The 22,668-nt window shown below is 57.5% G+C and overlaps 2 protein-coding genes across 3 annotated transcripts; one reads left to right on the top strand and one right to left on the bottom strand.

Moving 5' to 3' along the window:
* The first annotated feature begins 1,259 nt into the window (after positions 1 to 1,259).
* Positions 1,260 to 3,519, top strand: FBXO39 (F-box protein 39). The gene is made up of 3 exons (XM_041770163.1): positions 1,260 to 2,285; positions 3,013 to 3,189; positions 3,391 to 3,519. Exons 1-3 carry the CDS (start codon positions 1,260 to 1,262, stop codon positions 3,517 to 3,519), a joined length of 1,332 nt encoding a protein of 443 aa, XP_041626097.1.
* A 5,293-nt stretch (positions 3,520 to 8,812) lies between these two features.
* TEKT1 (tektin 1) lies at positions 8,813 to 22,391 on the bottom strand. 2 transcript variants are annotated; one of them, XM_041769937.1, is made up of 8 exons: positions 21,700 to 22,391; positions 20,518 to 20,724; positions 17,696 to 17,861; positions 16,604 to 16,732; positions 16,150 to 16,293; positions 15,042 to 15,264; positions 9,368 to 9,564; positions 8,813 to 9,046 (listed from the first exon to the last, which is right to left on the bottom strand). In XM_041769937.1, exons 2-8 carry the CDS (start codon positions 20,705 to 20,707, stop codon positions 8,839 to 8,841), a joined length of 1,257 nt encoding a protein of 418 aa, XP_041625871.1. In that variant the 5' UTR covers positions 20,708 to 20,724; positions 21,700 to 22,391; the 3' UTR covers positions 8,813 to 8,838. The 2 variants fall into 2 exon arrangements, with proteins under 2 accessions (XP_041625871.1, XP_041625872.1); XM_041769938.1 differs by having other exon boundaries at positions 22,146 to 22,391.
* Between the last annotated feature and the right edge of the window lie 277 nt (positions 22,392 to 22,668).

The raw sequence follows: 22,668 nt of genomic DNA, 5'->3' as shown, positions 1-22,668 counted from the left end.
TCAGATACAGGGCATGCGTCCACGCATCTACACGTCCGCCCAGGGAACGGAATGAAAGGGTGCTCTCGCACAGTTGTGTGATCTTAGATAGTCTTAGATCTTAGACCCAAGATCTTAGATTAACGCGGCCCGCGGCTCCGAGGCCCGTGGGTGGCAGGCTGTGTGCGGGCCTCAGCATCCACGTGTAGAGAGAATTCCGGGAGCCTGTCCAGCCATGCCCTTCCACGAACTAAAATGGTCTAGGAGCGCCACGGCTTACATGGAGGTGGGACTTGCGCTGTTGCTTCGCAAGCACGACTTCTTGGGAAAGACCAAAGCAGGAGCTTGCAACCCGGCGTGACCCGGCCTCCCCAGCCCGGTACAGGCACACATGCCATCCAGCCACCGGGTCAGGGCCCTCCCGCGCTCCTGCCACTGTCATCAGTTACCGCAAGGCATCCTGCAGACCTGCCCATTCCCACAAGTCACGCTGCCCTGGCCCCAGGTCGGAGCCTGAACTCTGCTCTGGCCGTCGTCCCTCCTCTTCCCTTTGGACACCTCTGGCTGACCACCTCACTTCTGCTTCTGGACCTTGAGCCTTTGTGACCCTGGCTGACTCCAGTGGCGTGACCCTTTGTGTACGGCCACCCTTGAAAGCAAATGCAGCCATCGGCAACACAGCGCCCCCTGCCAGCCGGTGATTCCCATCCAGGGAAGGGGCCTGGCCTGTCTCCGGGATCCCCTGGTCCAAGGGCACAGTCTCTATCACATTGCTTGGGCTCCTTGACCCCGCACCCACCCCCCACCCTGCTCCCCCCTGCCTGCAGGTCAAGCTCCAAACAGCTTTTAGTTTCCCGCCTTTGCACACCTTCCATCCGGTCCCAGCTCTGCCCTCCACCACGAGCCCCCAGGTCAAGCTGGTCCGCCTCCCAACTCCTACCCACCCAGCAAGGCCCACACAGGTGCCACCTCTTCTGAGCTGCCCCATGGACTCCAACCACCCCAGGTGTGTGCCACCCTGCGCTGCAGACCCACCTGAGCCTCCTCGCTTCTCCTGCTGGGCCATCACTGGGTCCCCTGGCGTGTGTCCCCGAGAGATCGTTGACCGACCATGTCTGCACACCGGGTGGGGAGGCAAGTTCACTCGGCCCAGCCTGATTTCTGTTTGGCAAGTAATGGCTCTTCCTCTTTACTCCCCACAGAAAACGAGTGATTGGTTTTCTTTCCTCATTTTGGAAGCCCTGCCTACCACACAGCTGCTCTGGACACCCGGTTCCTCGATGGATGAAGAGAGCCTGCCGGTGCAGACCCCAGACCAGAGCTGCTGGGCCAATCTGCCCGATGTGTGCCTGCGCCGTGTCTTCTGGTGGCTGGGGGACAGGGACCGGTCCAGAGCTGCCCTGGTCTGCAGGAAGTGGAACCAGATGATGTACTCCGCGGACCTGTGGCGTTATAGGACCATCACGTTCAGCGGGAGACCTTCCAGAGTGCATGCTTCTGAATTCGAGTCAGCTCTTTGGTATGTCAAGAAATTTGGTCGTTACCTGGAACACCTAGAGATCAAATTTCTGAACCCCTACAATGCTGTGTTGACCAAGAAGTTCCAGGTCACCATGCGGGGCCTCCTGTCATGTCTGGGCAAGAGTAACAATCGGCTCAAGTCCCTGTCCATCCAGCACCTGGAGCTGGACCGCCTTGTCTGGAGGAACAGTATCCGGAGCTCCTTCATCAAAAGCTTGGGCTTCTTCTTAAAGAAGGTGGGCAAACACCTGGATTACCTCAACCTCAAGGGGGCCAGGCTGACCGTGGAGCAGGGCTGCGTGGTGCTCACCTCGCTGAGCTACTTGCGGAGCGAGAGCGTGGTGTCGCAGCTCAACATCGAGGACTTCTTCAGCCACCACCTCGCTGTCTACAGCAGCCCACAGTTCAAGACGACCATGGCCACCTTCCGCAGCCTGGTGTCCCTCACGCTCAACTACAACTGCATCTCTGACGAGCTGCTGGAGAACCTGTGTGAGAACAATGCTGGCACCCTCTGGACCATGAACATCAAGTGCCACATCCACGACCCCCATGGACAGGTCATCTGGGGCATGTCCTGGGCCAAGCTGGCCAGGCACGCCTCCAACCTCAAGGTCAACTTCTTCTTCGAGCGAGTCATGAAGTATGAGCGCCTGGCACGGATCCTCTTGCAGGAGATCCCCGTCCGGAGCATCAGTCTGAGGAGCTGCTACTTTAGCGACCCAGACTGGTCCATGAGGCCCACGCTGACAGATCTCCTGCCCACCTTCCGGAACACTCTGCAGGTAGAGCCACCACGCAGGGTCCCGGCTTCCACAGTGGGGGAAGGCCACTTGGGCCGGCTGCCACCCGGGGCTGGCACCCACTAATCACAAACGGGGCCTCTAGGAAATGCTAGCCAACTACCAGAGGGTCCCTGGGCCCCCAGGGGCACCGCACATGACAGTAGCTCACATCTACGCGTGGACACGAGGCCTCCTGGTGGGCTCCCAACCCAGTCTGAGCCGGAAGGCAACACCCGCCCCCACTCCACCCCACCCCAAGAAGGGGGTCCTGTGGGAAGCAGACCAATCCCTGAGGAACCAGCAGGTGCAGGCTCTTCCGAGACCCAGCAGCTTCCGCATCCATAAAATCAGGATCGCTCTGTCCATCCCGCACTTGCACCCAAGGCCGGGGTAGTTCATGTCTCCTGGTACCAACGGCCACGTACTCACAGCTCAGCCCCCGCTCCACCAGGCCACTACTGTCCTTCCCGCTCCAGTTGGGCAGTAGGGGGTGGGCAGGGAGAGAAGGGGGATAAGAGTAGGGGGGACATGGGACATGCGCACGGCCTCTGAACTCCAAGTGTTCGCAAATTTGGACGAGCTCCCTGCTGAGTCCCCGTCCCCTCCCTGCGGTGCCCCCCACCTCGACTGCTGTTGGGCCCTCTGTGGGGCCAGAGGTCTGCGGTGGAGCGACTCTGCCACCCCTACACCAGTGCCTGCCTCCTTCCGCCCTCATCTTCTTTTCCAGAAACTAACGTTTGAGTTCAATAACAACCACGAGTCGCTGGACGAGGAGCTGCACCTCCTGGTCTTGTCCTGTCGAAAGCTGTTCTACTTCAAGATCTGGGCTTTTCTTGACGTCAAGTTTGTGGAGCGGATCCTGAAGAGTCAGGAGGAAGGGCAGTGCTCCCTGCGCACTCTCAAGGTAGGGCGCGGGGCCCCGTGCTCAGGCGCGTAGCAGGCAGTGGGGCAGCACGTCCCCCGCATGTGTCCCTGGGTCCAGGGTTCAGATCCACGGGGAGAGGACCCGGAGCGCCCCTCCTCGGCAACGGGGCAGGGCCTGCCAGGTTGCACGCGGCGGACCACGAGAGGGCAGGGCAGTGTGTGGGTGTCTCTGCCCGCGCAGGTGAGAATTTACACAAACCGATATGAGACTAATGAGGAGGACAGGACGCTGCGCGAGATCCACAGGAAGTACCGAAAGCTCATCGACGCGGAGCTCAACTACTTCGTCATCGCGTACCCCATGATGTAGCCAGTGCTCTCCAGGAGCGCCCTCCCAGTCCCCGGCCCCGCCCCGCCCCTTTCCTCCTGCCAGTCTCTGCCGTTCCTCCCCTCTGACTCCAGCCCCAACCCAGGCCAGGGCGCGGGGGATGGGACTTTAAAGGCTATCTTTACCAACCACCCGGGGCTGGCCTCTCCTTTGTCATGGGGCTTTGCTGCTTGAACCCGTCCCAGGGTGCAGGCGCAGAGCTGGGAGTCCAGGGCCACACAGGACCCCACCCCATCCTGACTCCTAACACATCGTGGGGGTGGGGGGGTGGGGGCAAATGCCCGGTGTCCCTGGTGACCCACGGGAGCCCACCCCAACCTGCTCCACTCCGCAATGGAGATGCACCTGCACATCCTCCAAGAGGTGGGAAATTCCTTCTTTTAAATGCAGCCCCTGGGGCACCTGGGTGGCTCAGGGCGTGACCCTGGAGTTCAGAGATCAAGTCCCACATCGGGCTCCCTGCATGGAGCCTGCTTCTCCCCCTGCCTGTGTCTCTGCCTCTGTGTGTCTCTCATGAATAAATAAAATCTTAATAAGGGCAGTGTGCTGGGAGCTGGCAGTCCCTCCGCAAGAGGAACCCGCCCCCTGACTACCACACGGGGTACCTGCTTCTCCCGGTCCCCTCTATGCCCCATCCCTGCACGGCTGCACCAGGCCGGCTATGAGCACCTGCTCCTATTTACGAAGGATCTTTTTTTTTTTTTTTGAGATTTTTTTTTAATTTATTCATTTGTGAAAGACAGAGAGAGAGAGAGAGAGAGGGGGAGAGGCAGAGACACACACAGAGGGAGAAGCAGACTCCACACCGGGAGCCCGACGTGGGACTCGATCCCAGGTCCCCAGAATCACGCCCCGGGCCAAAGGCAGGCACCAAACCCCTGAGCCACCCCAGTATCCCCTACGAAGGATCTTAATGTCCTGGGGACAAGAGCCGCGTGTGGCATTCCATGAAAAAAGCAGGACGCACAACTGAGTCTGCAGCAGGATATGAGCCCTGCACAACACGGTCACCAGGTCAGGTGAAAGCGCAGAAGAGCTACCCCAAAAACATTAATAGGTGTTGCCGAGTGGTGGGATTGTAGGTGGTTTTTATTTTCCTTTTTAAGCTTTATCCTATTTCTCAAGTTTTTACAAGGACTGTGTGTTAGTTTTTATAACGGAGGGAGAGAATCACGTGTGTTTTCAACAGGAAATTATAGATTCTTGAGCCCAGGTCCCAGAGCTGTACTGCTGCTGGGCTTTTGAGATTTTTGTGCGTATATTTGTATACAGGTTTTTCTTTTCCAATAGGACCTAAAATAATAAAATTTCACAACACCTTTGCCAAGCATCTCATGCCACGTGGTTTGTGTGGCCTCTGGTTTGCTGTGTCGGCGTTTGTGCCAGCCTCTGGGCTTCTGTCAGGGCTTCTGCTCATGCGAGTTCCCCAGTTCCCAGCACTGCCCAGTCACGGCGTGGGCAGATCACCCCGCAGCACCGTGGGGTCGGTGGGCCCCTGCCTCACCAGCATTCAGGACAGACCAACACAGGCTAGGGGATGGGGTCCCCCCGTGGGAACTCCCCAGTCATGTGCGGATGGGGTAAGGGCCTTGGGAACAGGAGAAGCATGGCCCGCTCAGGTGAGGGGGAGGCTCAGCTGGAACGCAGACCGCCTGGGAGGCTGCTTCGTTGACTGATGATTGATTGACTGATTGATTCACTGACTCACTGACTGGTGTGGTTTCTTCTCCACATGCACTGGATCTGGTCAGCTTCAACTCCAGACGCAGAATCTGAGCGTAGTGAGCTCCCACACAGAGACCACATTCACGTTTTATGGTCACGCTTTCTGTCAAGTGGGTTGGGTTTGCAGGTTTGAGAACATCACATCTGGCTTGATGGCCGACCTCCCTGCTTCTGCGGTCCATTGTGATGTCGCACGCAGCGGCGCGGTCCCCAGAAGACTCCAGAGAAGGAGTGAAAACCCATGTAATGTCCCGGTATTGTGGTCAGAATAGTCTGGCCCCTAGAGCCCTGACGGCAGGTGTTAAGGACACGGGGATGCTGAGTTCCGGGATCAAGTCCCACATCGGGCTCCCCGTAGGGAGCCTGCTTCTCCCTCTGCCTGTGTCTCTGCCTCTCTCTGTGTGCCTCCTCATGAGAGGAACGGAGGCAGCACCCGGCACAGGGGAGCCGCCCTGGGAGGATGCAGCCCGCGCGAGGTCTGTGCAACCAGGGGTACACTTACACAGCCACAGACCTGTGACTTCCGCATGTCCCACTCATCTGTGCCATCGTCTTCCAGCTGGGGCGCAGAAGCCCCGCACAGCTGTGGGTCTGCTGAGAGTACCTGGTTGGTTCTGCGCGGAAACACGTGGGTGCGACCCTGTCTGGGTTCTGATGCCCTGGTGGCTGCTCTCAACTACTGGGTGTGCGGGGGTAGCCCAGTGACAGAGACGGGGAGACCTTCCAGCCAGGAAAGGAAAGTGGGACCCCTGACCCCCGGGCAAGGTCACAACCACAGGGCAGGGTCTGCCTTTGGAAAGACTCCTGGGGAAAGGCCTTTGACCATCTGGGCTAACGTCCCCACCCCACAGCCCTGGGTCCACTTGGGCCCACTTGGGCCCCCGGTGGCTGGACACCATGTCCCTCACGCACAAAGCTGGGATGGGGCCCCACACACTGAACCGAAGGGTCAATGGCTACTTGGTCACTTGGGCATGAACCCGCCTCCCTGGCTGCCAGCTTCCATGTTGTGCATGGGAACATGACCGCGCGCCTGTGGAGTCTGCTGTGACCTTGGCTTTAGTGTCATTAAAGAGAAAACAGGCTCGGAACAGGAGGCGGCTAGTCGGGAGTCACATGGGTGGCTAACAGAGCCCACACCCGTCCCGGGTCAGCCCGCTGGGTTCTCCCTACCACCCCAGCTAGACCTGGGAGGGTCCCTAGAAGTCGTGCAAGGAGATGGTCCCCGCTTCCCTGAACCCTCATAACAGCTGTGGCAGGCAGAGGCCATCATCCTGCATTCAGAGCTGAGAAAACGGAGCTAAGCAAGAAGAACCCGCTCAAGGTCCGATGCCCAGGAAGCGTGGCCAGCGCGCACGACAAAGCTGTACTCTTAATTACCACTGGCCACCTCCTGTGGCAGGATTGGGAGTCGACACTGCAAATGCAGGAAGCACAAGGGCGCATGGAAGATCCACGAAGACCCCAGTTTGACTACGTGTAGCCTGGAAATGCCACTGCGGGAGGGGGGCTCGGGAAGGTTTTTCAAGCTAAGTAGATACGAATACAACTTCATGATGTTGTTGGGACAATGGAGGTCATTGTTCTGGGAAAAATGTCGCCCACTGTAACCAAGGGAAGCAATCATTTATCAACACAAAACACCCCTCTCGGGGTCCTGACGCCACCCCAGGGAGGGCCTTGCAGATGCTCCTGCTTCCAGAACTGGATCCGCCGGCTCCGGTTCTGCTCCCGGTGCTGCGGGATGATGAACATGACCCCATCCCTTCCCATCAGCCCAGGACAGGCTCCAGGAGACAGGCCTGGCCACAATCCCACTCACTAGCTCTCCGTCAGGCGAAGACCCTTTTGACCTGCGATCTCACCTCTGTTGGCAGCACCCGGTTATTTTCCAGGCAATGTTTCATTCTCACCCGTCTCCAAAGAAGGAAGACGGGGCCTTGGTCACCAGCAGCGGGAAACTGTGCTCACAATGTGGACGCTATGGGCAATTGATGCACCGCGGCTCGGTGGGCTTCCCCATAGACGGAGGCTACTCATCAGGTTTTACTCGTTTCCTTGTACCCACAGGGCACCTTTCCAGGCCTCGCCCCAGGTACATGACCGGGGCCCACATGAACCAGGTAGAGTGACCGGGGCAAACCCAAACCAGGGAGAGCGACTGGGGCCGACCTGAACCAGGGAGAGGCCCTCAGAGCTGTTCCCACAAGGGAAGGTGTCCCCCCAGAGTCCCTACACCCCGTGTCCACATCCTCTGGGGCAGCCCCTAATCCTGCTGGGTCGGCCTGAACTCTGACCTTCCCCATAAGCTGGCAGGGGCACTTGACCTTTCAGCCAGAGCAGAAAGCGCCCCCAATGTCCCCAGGACCAGGAGGGCTTCATGTCTGCTCATCGTCACTTGGGAGGTGATGCTCGGCCCCTGGTGGGCAGCTCAGCCTCATAGAGGGCCTCTCTCTCCCGGGTTAGAGATGCCCCTTGCTGGCCGCTGAGACTCTCTGGATCAAGGAGCACCTAGACTGTAAACCTCCTGTGACACGGTCCACATGTCAAGACACCACGTGTGCAGCAGGCCAGCCAATTCGGGGACACCAAGGATGGGAAGGGCTCTGGGCCATCTGGCCAACAGTCACTTCGAAGGTGACCCCAGGCATGGGAGGGGCTTGGCTGGCTCCAGGGCAGGTGCCCCCAAAGCATGGTGGCTCTGCAGGAAGGCACATGGACAAGTGCCCCACACCAGGAAGGTGACCCTGGATGTCAGGACTGAGTGGACAGGCAGAGGCAGGGGCTGTTACCAGCAGCTCCTGGGCCACACAGAGTCCCACGGGGTGGGCGCCGGGGACCCTCGACCCCGGTTTGTCTCCACAGCCTACACTCCTAGCCGCTGACCTGAATCTGCGGCAGGAATGGAGGATGTTTTTTTCTGGTTTTACAGTTACTTGAGAATGAAAAAAAAGAAAAATGCTCCCAATGATTATTGACTGGTCTGGAGACCAACAGCAAACATATGTGTTTACACTCAGGAGGGAAGATCCCGGACAGCCCAGCCCTGGAGCGGGAGGGGGCATCTCCCTATCCCCCCTGCCCCCCTCTGCCCACAGTCCTGACACTGCGGCGGCCCCCAGAGTAGCCCCCCACCCACGACCCTATGCCCCCCCCCAACAGCAGCCACCCATTGACGTCCCAGGAACTGGAGGGCCCTGTGTGTCCTCTTCACTTCTCCTAGACCCAGAGGGACCCAGACATTTGGGGGCTCCAGGGCCAGGGGTGCAGGGCTTGTGTCACAAGCAGGACAAGACGGGGAGCTGAGTCAGGGATGCAGACCCGCACTCCACTGCCCCCAACCTGAACAAAGCCTCCTGGGCCCTGGACGGCTCCCCAGGACCTAAGAACGGCCTGTGGGATGTAGGGACATGGGGACCTAACTCGGGCCAGCGCTGCCCCACCAGCCCCCCCGGGCCTCAACCTCCAGGCCCCACCCAAGCCTCGGGGCCCCTCCTGCAGGCCCACTCCCCGAAATGAGAGTGAGGTTGGTCCAGGGATGGTGACTGGGTTTAATCAGTGTGAGAAGTGCCATCCTCAGCAGATGGTGTCGGGGCGCAGGCCCCCGGCCCACTGGCCTTGGTCGCCCCCATCCCGCAGGGGGATGGACTTCCTCATGTGGGTGCAGAGCACCTCGTCAATGTAGATGGTGTTCTCCTTGACCTGGACTTCCTCCTGCAGCGCCAGTTGCCGGCGGTTCAGGCCCTTCAGCTCCACCTGCGCCTGTGCCAGGGCCTCCTTCAGCCTAGGGGAGGGACAGCAGAGCCTGTTCCGTCCACCCTTCCCTCAGGGTGAGTCCCTGAGCTCAGGACCAAGCCAGTGGACACCCGGCCACCCCATCTCCTCACAGAGATTTCAGATCCGAGGCCACCACCAGCCCCCAGGAGGGAAACCCCAACAAGGGCCCACGTGGAAAACTGTGGGTCATTACTGAGACTTCAGGATTTGGGCTCCAGACAGATTTAAACTCCGGGACCCGTTTTCTGTGTTTAGTGGAGAACAGGAGTCCTGGACCCCAGAGCCACCCCCGCGCCCCCTGGCTGCCCCGCTGGGGCCGTCCGCCTACCTTCCAACATTCTGGGCAATCTCGCCGACTTCCTTGACCAGCCGGTACTGCGCGACATCGCGGCACAGCTCTACGTTGGGCCGGCGTGTTCGGGTCTCCAGGCGCGTGTGAGCCACCTTGGCAGGCCCCTCTTGATCAAGGATGGCCTTCTCCAGAACCGTCATGTTCTTCTCCTGGCATGCGATCTCTTCCATGACCTGACGGAAGGGCACGAGGACGTGAAGGTGGGTCGTGCTTCTCAGACGCCGCAGCAGACACGCTGAGGGCTGTGTGGTCACGTCAGACAGTGACAGGGGACCTGAGATGCGCCCAGCTGGGCCCTGCAATGCACCTGACCACCCCTCCGCGCAGCAGTGACTGCTGGTGGCCGGGGGCCTTGCCCGCCCTCGGAACCCTGGGGACGGAATGGACATGACTGGCCATTGTTGCCTCATCCCCTCTGGGTGGGGGGTCGGGGGGATGGGGAAGGACTGGGAAGCTGCCAGTGGACCTGAGCCCATTTCCCTGCACATCTGCACGTTGGCACGCGGTCCCTCTGGAGGCCTGGGTGGCTCCCCACACAACTGGTTCCCGGGATTCTTTCTGGTGGCTTTGTGCACAGGAAGACACTGCTTAGAAATTACTTGGGTATTTAGATTAATGTTTAACTAGTTTAAAATCTTATTTTTTTAAGATTTTATTTATTTATTCACAAGAGACACAGGCAGATGGAGAAGCAGGCTCCTTGCGGGGAGCCCAACATGGGACTCGATCCCAGGACCCCAGGGTCACACCCTGGGCCAAAGGGAGATGATCAACCACTGAGCACCGCCGGGTGCCCCCAAAATTTATTTCTTCTTTAAGCATTTTTTAATTTTTCACTTTGTATCCTGGAGATTCCCAGACACACGCAGTTGACAGGATAATGACCTCACGAGCCTGTCATCAGCGTCGGTGACAACCAACACACAGCCATTCTCTCCCGTCCCAACCCTGCCCATCAGCTCAGTCATCGTTAACAAAGCCCAGGCATTATGTCACGTTAGTCTTGAATTGTTGAGCACGTGTCTTAAAAATGTAAGGTTTTCTTTTTTCCTTTAGCAAAACGACAATATCTTTATTACGCCCCCCAAAATTTTTTGTATCATGTAATACATACAGTATTCAAGTTTCTCTCACTGTCCCATATTTTAAGAGTTGGTTTGTTCGAATTAGAACCCAAATTAGACCTACATGTTGCATTTGGCTTTCTGAACATTTCCTATGCTTTCCTTTTATTTTTTTGAAGATTTTATTTAATTATTCATGAGAGACAGAGAGACAGAAAGAGAGAGAGAGGCAGAAACATAGGCAGAGGGAGAAGCAGGCTCCATGCAGGGAGCCCAATGTGGGACTTGATCCTGGGACTCCAGGATCATGCCCTGGGCCGAAGGCAGGTGCTAAACTGCTGAGCCACTCAGGGGTCCCCCTCCTTTTATTTTTTTTAAGATTTATTTGAGAGAGCGTGGGCAGGGGGAGGGGCAGAGGGAGAAGCAGAGTCCCTGTTGAGCCCCAGGTGGGATGCAGGCCTCAAACCCAGGACCCCGAGATCACAACCTGAGCCAGAGTCAAGAGTCAGACACTCAACCGACGCAGACACTCAGGCACCCCTGCCCTAAGCTCAGCATCCAGATGCTCCCACTTCTAATTTAGTTAAACTCCTTCACACTCGGACACCTGGGTGACTCAGTGGTTGAGCATCTGCCTTCAGCTCAGGACATGACCCCGTGGTCCTGGGATCAAGTCCCAAATGCAGTTTGACTGTTACCAACACCCGGGGTTGGTGCAGAGTGTTTGTCACAGCAGGTGCGCCCAGCGCAGGGCTGATGGTACAGTGACACCCTGAGAGTTTGAGGCATCCCCACAGACACGGTCACGACTCGATGGCTGCCCAGGGCTGGCCCTGCCGCCACATGGGGACAGCACGTTCACTAGGCCACTAGGCCGAGGCAGGAAGAGTGGGCTGAGACACAGGGAGGGGCGGGCCTTGTTAACCAGTGACACTGCAAAGCATCACGTCTCTCACACAATGGCACCGCGGGGCTGAGAGCGCAGCCAGCTGCCCCACGCCAGCCACCTTTCACCAGATTCCCCAAGTGCATGGAAGGTGGTGACCAGAAACGGGGGACGTTTAACACAGATGTCCCCTCCCGGCAGGATCCCTTCACAAAACATGGAAACAAGGCACCACCCAAGTAAGACCATCCGCCCACCATGCAGGATGGCCACCTGCTGCCCATGAGCTCAGCGGCTGAGGATGGGGCGGGAGGGGGGTATGCAGGGCGACAGCCGCTCAGAGGAGCTGAGGGCGTGAACCTGCGTCGGCAGTCCACAAGAATCGAGGTGCATGACTTCGGATGGTCCTCCCAGGCTCTCCACGCACGGCCGGGCACCCTGATGCCCTCGATTGTGGTGGGTGCGCGGCGTCCACACTGCTTGCAGCAGTGACAGGCACAGCCTCCGTGAGTAGCCGAGCGAAAGCCACAAGTGGAGGTGTTTTCCCGAACATGAGACAACACGGACTCAGTATGACCAGAAGCGCTGAGCAGGAACTGGTGTGAACGCAGCCTGCGGGGCACGTCTGCCGTGTTAATCGTCACAGAGCACTTTGCAGGCAACACTTGCGGGGTCGGATGCCACTGAACCAGGGGTGCCAGTGTCCTCATCCTGAGCTCCTGGGTTCACCCACCGTGCACGGGTGCCTTGCGGTCAGGGGTTGAACCCATCCTCCCCAATGACTCGGCACCTCAGGGTTTTCGCAGAGATGAGGTTTCCCTCTGATTTACTCCCACTCGGGGCCGAGACGGAAGTGCTTCTGACCAAGAACCATCCTCAACCACTACCATCAAACATGGAATGGCTGTCGAAATCAGCTTTTGCTGCAGCTTAGTATTTCTTAATGAAATATTTTTTTAAAGATTTTATTTATTCATGAGAGACCCAGAGAGAGAAGCAGAGACACAGGCAGAGGGAGAAGCAGGCTCCCTGCGGGGACCCCGATGTGGGACTTGATCCTGGGACCCCGGGGTCACGCCCTGAGCTGAAGGCAGGCCCTTACCCGAGCAGTCACCCAGGCATCCCAAGGATTATTCCTTAATGAATCCAGCCTATAATCACGTGCAAAGCTTGCACTTGTGTAAAGCCATTTCAGCAACTGCCCAGGTTGGAATCCCAAGCAGTGTGGGTCTCACAGCTTTTTGTACCCCCTGTGCTGTGGGAAATTAAAACAAGGAGCTAGATCTCCACTCCCATAGTAGTGTGCAGCACATCTGTTTCCCAAAACAAGGGAAAGAGGCTCCGTGAAGACCCCACACCCACAGGCTGCTCTTCTGGGGCAAGAGCCGATCCCGACGAAAAGACATTTTCAAGGATGAAAGGTGTAAAAGTCTTGTTACGAGTGAGCGTCCTGATGGACCAGCCTCCAGATTAGGACAGAAAACACTAACTCTAGAGAACTACCGCCTGTGGTCTGTTAACCTGTACTCCGAAAACCCAAACTCAAGCGTTACTGCTTGATCATCGGTGTTGGCAACGACCATATGTAGACATCTGTTTTCTTTCTCACATTATAAATCCCTACAGAATTCCCTGATTGTCACCTCTCCACCCACCAAGCCTAGGAAGGCTTTTCTCTGACCCTTTACAGAGGTGGTTTGCCATCCCCTCGAGATGACCTAACCCTGGGTTATAGTCAACGTTCCTTTTCCTACTTCTCCATCTCGCTGAGGCTAAAGTACACCCAGTGAGGAAACAGATGTGTTTCCAGGCACAAAACAGGGTCAGCCCACCATCATCCCCTCAGGGGATGGTCTTCTCGGCCTATGTCTTCTGGCTGCAGGTTAACCGGGGGATATAGAACTGGGACCCTGACCCTGCCACTCACGGAGCAAGGCCACTCACCCACTGGGGCAGCGATCGGCGACCCCGTGCTACATCCCCTGCCTTCGCCTTGACGGGATCCTGCCTTTATCCCTTGGGCCACGACTCCTCTGAGTGTCAGTGTGACTGCGTGTGACATGTGGGCTTTGGGGGAGGGGGTCCCATCCCCAGGGCTGCGCCAGCACCCACAAGCCTCACCCCAACCAGACCGGCTGAAGTGCAAGACACGCGTCTGCTTTCAAAAACATCACTTCACAGAAAAGACTGTAAACTACATCGTTAATCGTGTACACTGCTAACACGCTGAAGTGGTATTTTCCATGTGTTGGGTCAGACAAACCTGTTTCCTTCCACCATTTGTGAGGCGAATGGCACACAGGGCTGCATCTGAGTCCTCTTCTGGGGCAGGGCTACCCAGTCGTCCTGCCCGTCCCTCCCATACACGAGGCCACAGCATGGACCACTCCTCTCTGGTCCATCCCACCCAGCATGACCCAGGGCATTGCCACGGCCTGTCCCGACCACCCAGTGGGTTCCTTCTGCACCTTCAGCCCTGCAGCTCCCAGAATCTGTGGGACCCAGGACTGGCCTCTGCTTGCCTTCCAGCCTCAGACTTGCCCCTTAAGGTCCAGACACGTTCCTACCCCACTGGCAAGCCCTGTAGCTCTTCTGTGGACATTATCATCATCATCATCATCACTGGCTGCTGATCTGTACTGACGACAGATCACATGAATCACACACGTGTGTGTGCAAATCTGTGTGCCATTCATATGTGACTGCGTGATTCTGGATTTGCAACCCGAGCAGTCTGATTTAACCCTGACCCACCCCAACTGGTGAGTACTACTGCCCCTACTTCGCCAATGAGGTAAATAGAGAATGGAGCTTAAGTGTATCGTGTATATTTCTAATTTCCTGTATATTATGACATTTTGACACCATAGAAATACTGCCAGGTGCAAGAGCCTGCCTGTCCCTGGGCCAGTCAGAGCTTGGCACCATCCATGGGCCCAGCGGGCTGACCATGAGGGCAGGCTGACTATCCAGGGCTCTGGGGGCACAACTCCTCTGCCTTCTTCACCACTCAGGCAGTGAACTACTGAAGCCAGTAGTTCAGGAACTACTACTAGTTCAGGAACTACTCAGGAACTACTGAGGCCACCGGTTGTCACCTGCCACCCTGATCCCCTCCCAGTTAGTAGAATGCAGGGGGCCTATGAGACCCACGCCAGGTAGCTACTTCCATCTCCGAGTCCCTGGTGAGGCAGGAGGCCAAGAGCCTTCCCCATGCCTGGATCTGCGCCCTTGTACCTTCTTCCAAACCCACCACCTATGCTCTGCATCGGGTGAGAGGAGCCCCGGTGCTGGCCCCATGGCACCATCGCTGAATACACAGGAAGCCTGCCCACTCACTGCTCAATAGGCAGCTTGAAACTGAGCCTGGTGGAAGCATTTACACAGCAGTCTACACATGCTAAACATCAGGACTTGGTTCTGAAGCCCATCCAGTGGCACACCCAGGGAGGAACGGGAGGAGCCAGAATCCCGGCCCCGCAGTGGGGTTCACAGTCACTGTGCTCAGGGAACATCAAGGGTCAGCCCTGTACAGCCCAGGGAGACATCTCACACGGGACGACCCGAGGTCTAAGGTGGGGCAAAGGCCCCTCCATCCCCTAAGGCCCAAGCCCTGTCATTAAGAGGCAGACATGTTGACAAGCCCCACGCCCCAGGGACCTGGAAGCACACACCTGGCCTGGCTGTGTGGGGAGCTCACCTTGGCCAGGTGGGCAGCCAGCTGGTCCCTGGCGGCCTTGGTCTCCTTCAGCCCCATCTGGAATGCCGTGTCCACCATGTCACACTGCCTGCGCAGGTCGTCAGCTGTCTGGGACAGGATCCGGTCCACCAGGGCCTTCAGCGCCAGGGAGTTGTTTCTCTGCCTGTTCGCCTTCTCCACATTGGTGTTGGAGAAGTCCAGCCAGTCCTCCAGACTCACAGAGCTGAAAGGGGACCCACATGTTCCCTCAGGGCGCATCTGGGTGGCAGAAGACTGCATGCAGAGGACACAGGGCCGAAATGCACAGGGGCTCAGCTTGCACCCCCATCCCCCCGCCATGGCCAGGAGCACCCAGAACGTGTCCCCGTCTCTAGGCACAGCCCATAGTGGCCGTCACTCTGGGGAAACCCCCCTGCCCGGGGTCAGGCTCTGGGCCCACCCTGCACACACAGCATTGCCCCTCATTCCCACGAGACCTCGCGAGCCGCCCTATGGCCCCCATGTCACAGAGGAGGGAAACTGAGACTGGAAGCCTGCATCACCTGGGCAGGGAGCACGGTTAGGGACAACGTGACAGCCCAACACTAACGACCATGGATTATGGCCCAGTGACTGGAATGGGATCCTATCTTTCCTGACAGAACGAGTGAGTGAGTGAATGAATGAGTGAATGAGTAAATGGCTAGTTTGACCAGGAATCGCTTCTGCAGCAACAGGAGAATCTCAGCGTAAGGTCAGGGGAGGAGGACACGGAGGGCAGGTAGCAGCTGCCGGGGCAGAACCAGCCCAGAGGTCAGCCTGTGTGGATGGCTCCTGTGCTGGGCTCTGGGGACCGTGGGCTGCCTACCCGCCCACTGCACTTGGCCCACACACACCAGCGAGGCTGCGGCTGGGATCCATGAACAGGGCCTGGGCGCACCATGCACCTGCCGCCCCAGGCCAACGCCAGCACCCACTGTGCTGGAGGAGAGGCTCTGGCAAGGCTGCCTCATGAGGAATCCGCATGGACGCGGGTCCAGGAGCCTCCAACGGCCTACAGCCTGGCTGAGCGGACCTGCTGGGGGGTGTGCAGGGACAGGATGTGGGGACAGGAACGGGACCCACTCACTGCGGCTCAACTCTCACGACGCTGTCCGAGTAGTAGATGCCTGGGGAGTTGTTGTTGAGGGAGAAGCAAACATCGTCGATGGTCAAGGCCACAAACTTGTCCTTCAAATCCTTCTCTAGGTTGTACTTGGCGGAGCGGTTCAGCCTGGGGAGGAGGGCAGAGGTGCGTCTCCCTCCGCAGTGCCCACAGGATCCAGGGGCAGGGATGGGAGACTGGGAAGCCAGCTGAAGCCAGTCTGGCATAGGTGCAACCCCTGCTCCCCTCTGCCGGGTCCCCCCCACCCCGACCCCGGGCCGCCAGTTCAAGAACCCAGCCCAGATCTTTATGATCCTCTGCCAGCCGAGAGCTCGCTGCCCGGCGCTGATGGGAGGGGCAAGAGCCAGGGCAGGAAACGGCCCCTGGGTTGCCACGGGGTGAGCCCAGCCACCCCCACACTGGGGCCTCATAGCCGCACCTGATCTGCTCAGTCACCTCATCCAAGGTGCGGGTCAGCAGGGCCATGACCCCATGGATGACCTCAGCCTCCCTCAGCAGCTCCTGTTCCACCTCATCATGCACCAGGTCGATGCCAATGCGCTTGTCCCTGCCCAGAGGAGGGGGCCAGTCAGTAGCCGGGTGCGCGGGGGGGCCTGTCCACGTGACGCTGTCCCAACCTTGGGACGGAGGAGGACCCGGACGCGATTCGGCATCTGTGACATCCCCCTCACCCTCTGGAGCGGGAGCAGCGTCTGTGGGTCAGCGACCCCGATCACAACTACGCCAGGTCCGCTCCCCAGACTCCTCCTTCTAACCTGCTCATCAGAAAAGGCTCCTGTGACCTCAAATCGCCAGACATGTGCCCCCTTCCTGGAAACAAGACCCCGTCCTCACGGTTCTGAGAATCTGAGCCCAGAAAGGCGCCCTGTGCTGGCAACAGGACTGTGATGCCCACGCCCACCCAGGGTGCTCACTGCACATCCCCAATGCCCTGTGGCCGTTTCATGCAAATATCCTAATTTCCCCTTGGAGTATAGGGCCTGCAGCTCTGCGGATGGGACCAAACTTGTCCTCCAGGAACCCACCCACTCTGCCTATCCAGAATAAAGACATCAGGCTCCCAGGTTCTGCTAGTGTGGCCTGGTGACCAACCTCCCGTCAACGGGAGGCACACAGGGAATACCTAATTATTCCTCCTTGCTGGACATGGGAAGGAACGGCTAGAGCTCTGGCAGCCATCTGGAGTCACGAGGTCACACGAGAAGTGAACCCATGTGGCGGAGTAGTGAGACCAGAGGCCTGGAACCCTAGCACTGTGCCAGCCCTGCAGCGACCACCTCCAGGCCCCCTAACTCTGAGAGAGGACGAACTGCCTGATTTAAATTCAGTGTTACTTCAGGCCCCTGAGTCCCTGCAGCCAAACCTTACATTTAAGTTAAGGTAGCAAAGAGCTCTTTAAGCTGCCAGGCATGGATTCTGCTTCACCGCACCACCCACCACACCCCCCGCCACACCTGCCCCCGTGCCCCCTATCCCCCACCCCAGGCAGTGACTCTGGAGGACCCCCCACCTATATTCCAGGCACATCTGGGTGATGTGCAGGGGCTCCTTCAGGCTCTCCAGGGCGTTCTGCAGCCTGGTCTGATAGGTGAGCAGGTCCTCTGTGGTATACACTAGCTGCTCCAGCTTGTCATCCAGCTCCTTCTTCCAGAACCTGACTTCCTCGAGTCTCTGTTCTGTGGCACACAAAGAAGCATAGGGCACCACCAGCTCCAGAGTGAGACACCACAGGGCCATCCTCAAACCACCCAGGGGCCCCTGTCCAGGGAGTGCTGGTTAGGGGTGAGTGGGGTGGGGGCAGCAGAGGGAGGGAGGGGCCCCTGCTGTACCAAGTCAGCATCTAATTAATGCAAACATCATCCACGCACATGACTCTAATTCTTCAATGCCGGCTATTTTGAAGAACTTGATTTTGTCAAAGATACAGACGTACGTCCTCTGAATCATAGGAACAGTGAGAGTGTCACAGCTCTTGGACCCATCCACCCCCAACTCCCACTTTCTGGGAGCAACTGCATTTTTTTTAAAAGACTGATTGAAAAAAAAAAAAATAAAAGACTGATTGATGATTTTAGAGGCAAGGGTTGGAGGGGTGGAGGGAGAGAGCGGATCTCAAGCAAACTCTCGGCTGAGCACGTGGCCCAGGCTCCATCCCAGGACCTGAGATCATGACCTAAGCTGAGATCAAGACTCAGGCGGATTAGCTAACTGCACCTGCTCCCAGGCGCCCCAGGAGCAATCGCTAAGAAGCTTAAGAAAATGCTTTCGGAATTCCTTCTGGCATTTGCTCACAGCACTATTTATTCTGATCAGTTTTAGCGGCGTCCACCAACCTCCTGTGACTGAAAGACCAGCATTTGCTCTTGAGCCACAGGCTCCTGGTGCGGCTGCCTTGCACATCCTGTTACAGAAGAGCTTCACAACTGTTTATACACAGCAAACACGTAACTGCTATTCACACCGAGCCACGCACTGTGCTACCATCCACATCATCTCCCGCACAATTTTCTGTTTGTGTTTGGAGGGGCTGGAAGCTGTGCTTTTTGTTTCACTCTCCAGATGCTCATTACAACACTCCAGCCCACCAAGGAACCCACTGGCTTTGCTTCCTCCCAGGACCTCTGCCCAGGAGCACTTTCTCCTCCTGCCCACAGATGATGGCTGCCTGTTCCAGAACATTCTCAGCCTCGTACCTGCCACCGTCCCCTGCCCAGCTGTCATCTGCTCCTGCTCATGCCCCATCCACCCGCCGAAGGACGCCCTCCTCAGAAATTTTTGAAAGCATGCCGGCCTGAAAATGCCTTCATTCCACCTTCATCGTTTGGCTTTGGCTATGTGTGGATTCCCAGGATGAAGGTGATTTTCACCAAGAATTTTGATGACGGGGCTTCATTTCCTCTGTCTCCAGAGCTCCTGCGGAGAGGGCTGGTGCCATTCTGAGTCCTGATCCTCTGCATGCGACCTGAAAGTCTTCCAGGGGTCTCCTCTCTATTTTCCTGGTGTCAGCCTTACTCCATCATGAAGCCAGATGCCAGAAGCAGACCCCCAGCTCTAGGGGATTTCCTAGGATTCCTCTGCAGACAGTTTCCTCTCTTCCTCCTCTCTGTGCCCGTTCTGGAATCTCTGTTGGATAAGGAGCTTCCCTGTGGGTCCCAATTCTCACCCTTCCTCTCTATTATCCATCCATCCATCCCTTTGTCCTTTTTTCCCCTATTTCCTGGAGATTCTTCAACTTTCTCTTTCAAACCCTCTTCTAATTTTCACAAATGTGCTCTTGTATTTTTAATTCCCAAGGATGCGTTCTTATTCCCTGAATGTTCTTTGTTAAGACTCTTCTTGTTTCATGGATGCAATGCCTTCTCCAAATTTCCTGAATATTCTATGGCATATTTTTTCTTCTGCTGTGTCTGAGTGTCCTGCTAGAGGTTCTCCTCAGTGTCTCTAACCCTACCTGAGCGTACTTGAGATGACGATGCTAGCGTGCTAACTGGAACCTCTCTATGCAGGGTCAGGGCTTGCATGCCACAGCACTTGGCTGTCCAGAGTAACCAGTCAGCCTGAGGGTCTCATTGGATAATCCCCAGGGGATTATGGTACATAGACCCCTCGTGGTTTCCCCACAAACACATCTGCCAATCTCCTGACCGAGCACAGAAGCCCAGCTACCAGTGTCCCAGGAAGCAGGGGGCAGAGGAATTAGTGCAAAGCGAGGAGGTTCATCACATCCTTGGCCTTGAGCCTTCCGCTGGGGGTAGGAGGGGCCAGGAGTGGGCTCTTCACAGGCTTCCAGCCAGTCTGGTCTCCAGTCCCTTCCCTCAGCTTCCAGCTTCAGAGGTAACCGGATGCTTCTGATTTTGAGCATCTCCAGGTGTCTGCAGTGTGAATGTGTGGCAGGCAGCCGCCAGCATCTCTGGTCCCCACCCACGCAGGATCTCTGCAGTCCCTACGTGTGTAGCCACCAGACCTTCTGCTTTCTAGCTCCAGAAACGTGTCCCCATCCTGGGATCGAGTCCCGCACTGGGCTCCCTGCTCAGTGGGAGGTCTGCTTCTCCCTCTCCCTCTGCCTGCTACTCCCCCTGCTTGTTCTCTCTCTCCCTTCTTTGTCAAATAAATAAATAAAACCTTTTTTTTAATCCATAAAAAAAGGAATGATGGAGGGCTGGAAAGCAGGATGGGTTACGACGCATCTGTCTCAAGGCAGTGAACTTAAACACAGAACCTGAGCAATACACACGTGTCCCCCCTGTATGCCACTACATTGCCACGCCCGAACATGGACTGCAAACGTCGGCACAGCTCCGCCTCACCATCACATCCAGGCGTGGGTCTTACCTAGTTTCTTGTTTACATCGCTCTGAGACTTTCTTGTGGTCTTTTCAATCTCATCCACAAGCCTCTGGCTTTCTGCCACCAGGCGTTCGGACCGGGACCTTTGGGCCTCTGCTCTGTGGTACTGGTTCTTGTTAGCGATGTGCCACTCTTCAGGCAAGAACTTGGGTGGAGGTTGGAGGAGTTTGGCCATTTCTGCTTTCCAAAGTCCTGGTCACAAAGGCAGACATTCATTTATTTTCACCCTGAGCAGTATGTCCTTTTTTTATGTGTTTGTTCAAGTGTGATATACGTACCAAAGAAGTGCATACATCATCATCATCTGTACACACAATGAACAAATCGGTGCAGCCAGCACATCAGCTTCCTCCCGGTCACCACCCTCCTCCCACGTCCCTACAATGTGACCACTGTTCCCACTCTTAACACTAGAAATTAGTTTTGGTGTTTGGATTTTCACGTAAATGGAATCACCCAGTGTGTACTCTTATATCTGACCTCCCTCACCTGACATTACGGTGGTAAGATTCATCCCATTGCCCACAGAGCTGTATGTAGCCTGTGGGTTCTGCTCCTGGGCAGTACACCGCCAGTACACCACACCCACCTGTCTCTCTTACTGTGTATGGGTATAGGGGGTTCCAGCATGGGGCTGTTGTGAGAACGCTAGGATGTTCTCACACATGTCTTTCGCTGACCACAGGCACCCATTCGTCAGAATGGCTGGGTCCTAGGCAGTGTTCACTTTTAGGAGATTCTGCGGACTGAGGAACCCAACGATGTTTCCTGAACAAATGAACACCTACCGCCATCTGTACACTGAGAGCTGGGTGTGGAGCCTACTCAGCAGATGATACAAAACCTCTGAACCCTCCGCAGGACAAAGAAAAGCCAGAAGGTGGCCGCAGGTGGGGGGGAACACCTGCTCTCCCCACCACCGCACCTGCTCGCATCCCGGCGGCACCTTGCTCCCCACCTCCGCACCTGCTCCTGACCACCGCCACACCTCCTCTCCCGACCACCGCACCTGTTCCCCACCACCTCCGCACCTGCTCTCACCACCTCCGCACGCAGCACCACTCCTTCCCCACACACACATAGCTGCCCGCCCACGGCCCTCAGGACCCGGGCCTCCCAGCATCCCATGGCTCCCCGAGTCCGTCCCGGTGCGGACTCAAAACGCACCCGAGCGGCCCAGGGGAGGTGGAGAGGAGGCCGGCGGGGGCTGGCCGGGGTTCCAGGCAGGGGGTCAGAGAGTGGGCCGCCTGCACTAGCCGTGGCGCCTTCGGGAACCGCTGAACACAGGTTCGCACCCCACCTGCAGCTGCGGCCCCCGCAGACCCGGCGGGTAAACCGCGCGTCTCCGTGGCAACCGGGGACGCGTCACCCCGGCGAGGGGGGCGGGCCGCGGCCGGAGGGCTCTGCGCAGGCGCACACCTGAGGGCTCCCTGCGGTCCCCACCCCCAGCGCCCGCGCTGGACCTCGGGCGGGCACAGCGGCCACAGCCCAGCCTGCGGGCGGAGGTCGGGAGTAACGAGCCCGGCTCTGCCATGACAGGACAGCGCTCGGGACGGGTGCTCTAAGGCTGTAGTGCTGGTGACGCACTAACAGGGAAAAAGTCACGGACTGACCCCGCGGGGGACGAGTGCGCGCCGGGCCCCGTCCTCACGACCCGGAACCTAGAGAATGGGCCTTCAAACGTCCCGCCCCGGGGACGTCTGCGTCGCCTCTACTCCAGGCAATCGAAGGCCACCTCTCTGTAAGGACAGCCAATCAGAGGACGCCTGGCCCCGTGAGGCCCGCCCCCTACGTTTCGCGAGGCCTTGGAACAACAGGAGTCCCGCGGAGCCTCATGAATATTAAACAACCGCCTGTCCAATGGCGTGCAGGGGAGATGGTGGCTTATTTTCATAACCCCGCCCCCAGAACCACAGGGGTCCCAGGGATCCACTCAGGAGTGGGGGAGGCTTACCGCTGCACCCCGACGCAGCGACAACTGTGGTTTTTTTTTAATCTATGGGTTGACTGGCATTTTTGAGACACCTTTGAAGAGAATCTGATCCCTGGAATTGCAAGAAACTTGAAGGAGCATCTGGTCCAGTCTGATGTGAATATCCTCTGCAGCACCCATGCCAAATGGTTGCCCAGTGCTTG

This window comes from Vulpes lagopus, chromosome 10 (assembly GCF_018345385.1).
Source record: "Vulpes lagopus strain Blue_001 chromosome 10, ASM1834538v1, whole genome shotgun sequence".
NCBI lineage: Eukaryota > Metazoa > Chordata > Mammalia > Carnivora > Canidae > Vulpes > Vulpes lagopus.
The sequence above is the reverse complement of the archived record's forward strand: the minus strand, read 5'-3'. Positions and strand labels throughout refer to the sequence as shown.

Excerpts from the sequence above, each read along its gene's own strand:
- FBXO39 (XM_041770163.1), top strand. The coding sequence starts at position 1,260 with ATGGATGAAGAGAGCCTGCCGGTGCAGACCCCAGACCAGAGCTGCTGG. Across the intron at positions 2,286-3,012 it reads CCTTCCGGAACACTCTGCAG|AAACTAACGTTTGAGTTCAA; the intron begins GTAGAGCCACCA and ends CTTCTTTTCCAG. Across the intron at positions 3,190-3,390 it reads GCTCCCTGCGCACTCTCAAG|GTGAGAATTTACACAAACCG; the intron begins GTAGGGCGCGGG and ends CTGCCCGCGCAG.
- TEKT1 (XM_041769937.1), bottom strand. The coding sequence starts at position 20,707 with ATGGCCAAACTCCTCCAACCTCCACCCAAGTTCTTGCCTGAAGAGTGG. Across the intron at positions 16,733-17,695 it reads CAGATGTGCCTGGAATATAG|GGACAAGCGCATTGGCATCG; the intron begins GTGGGGGGTCCT and ends TCCTCTGGGCAG. Across the intron at positions 9,047-9,367 it reads ATTGCCCAGAATGTTGGAAG|GCTGAAGGAGGCCCTGGCAC; the intron begins GTAGGCGGACGG and ends TCCCTCCCCTAG.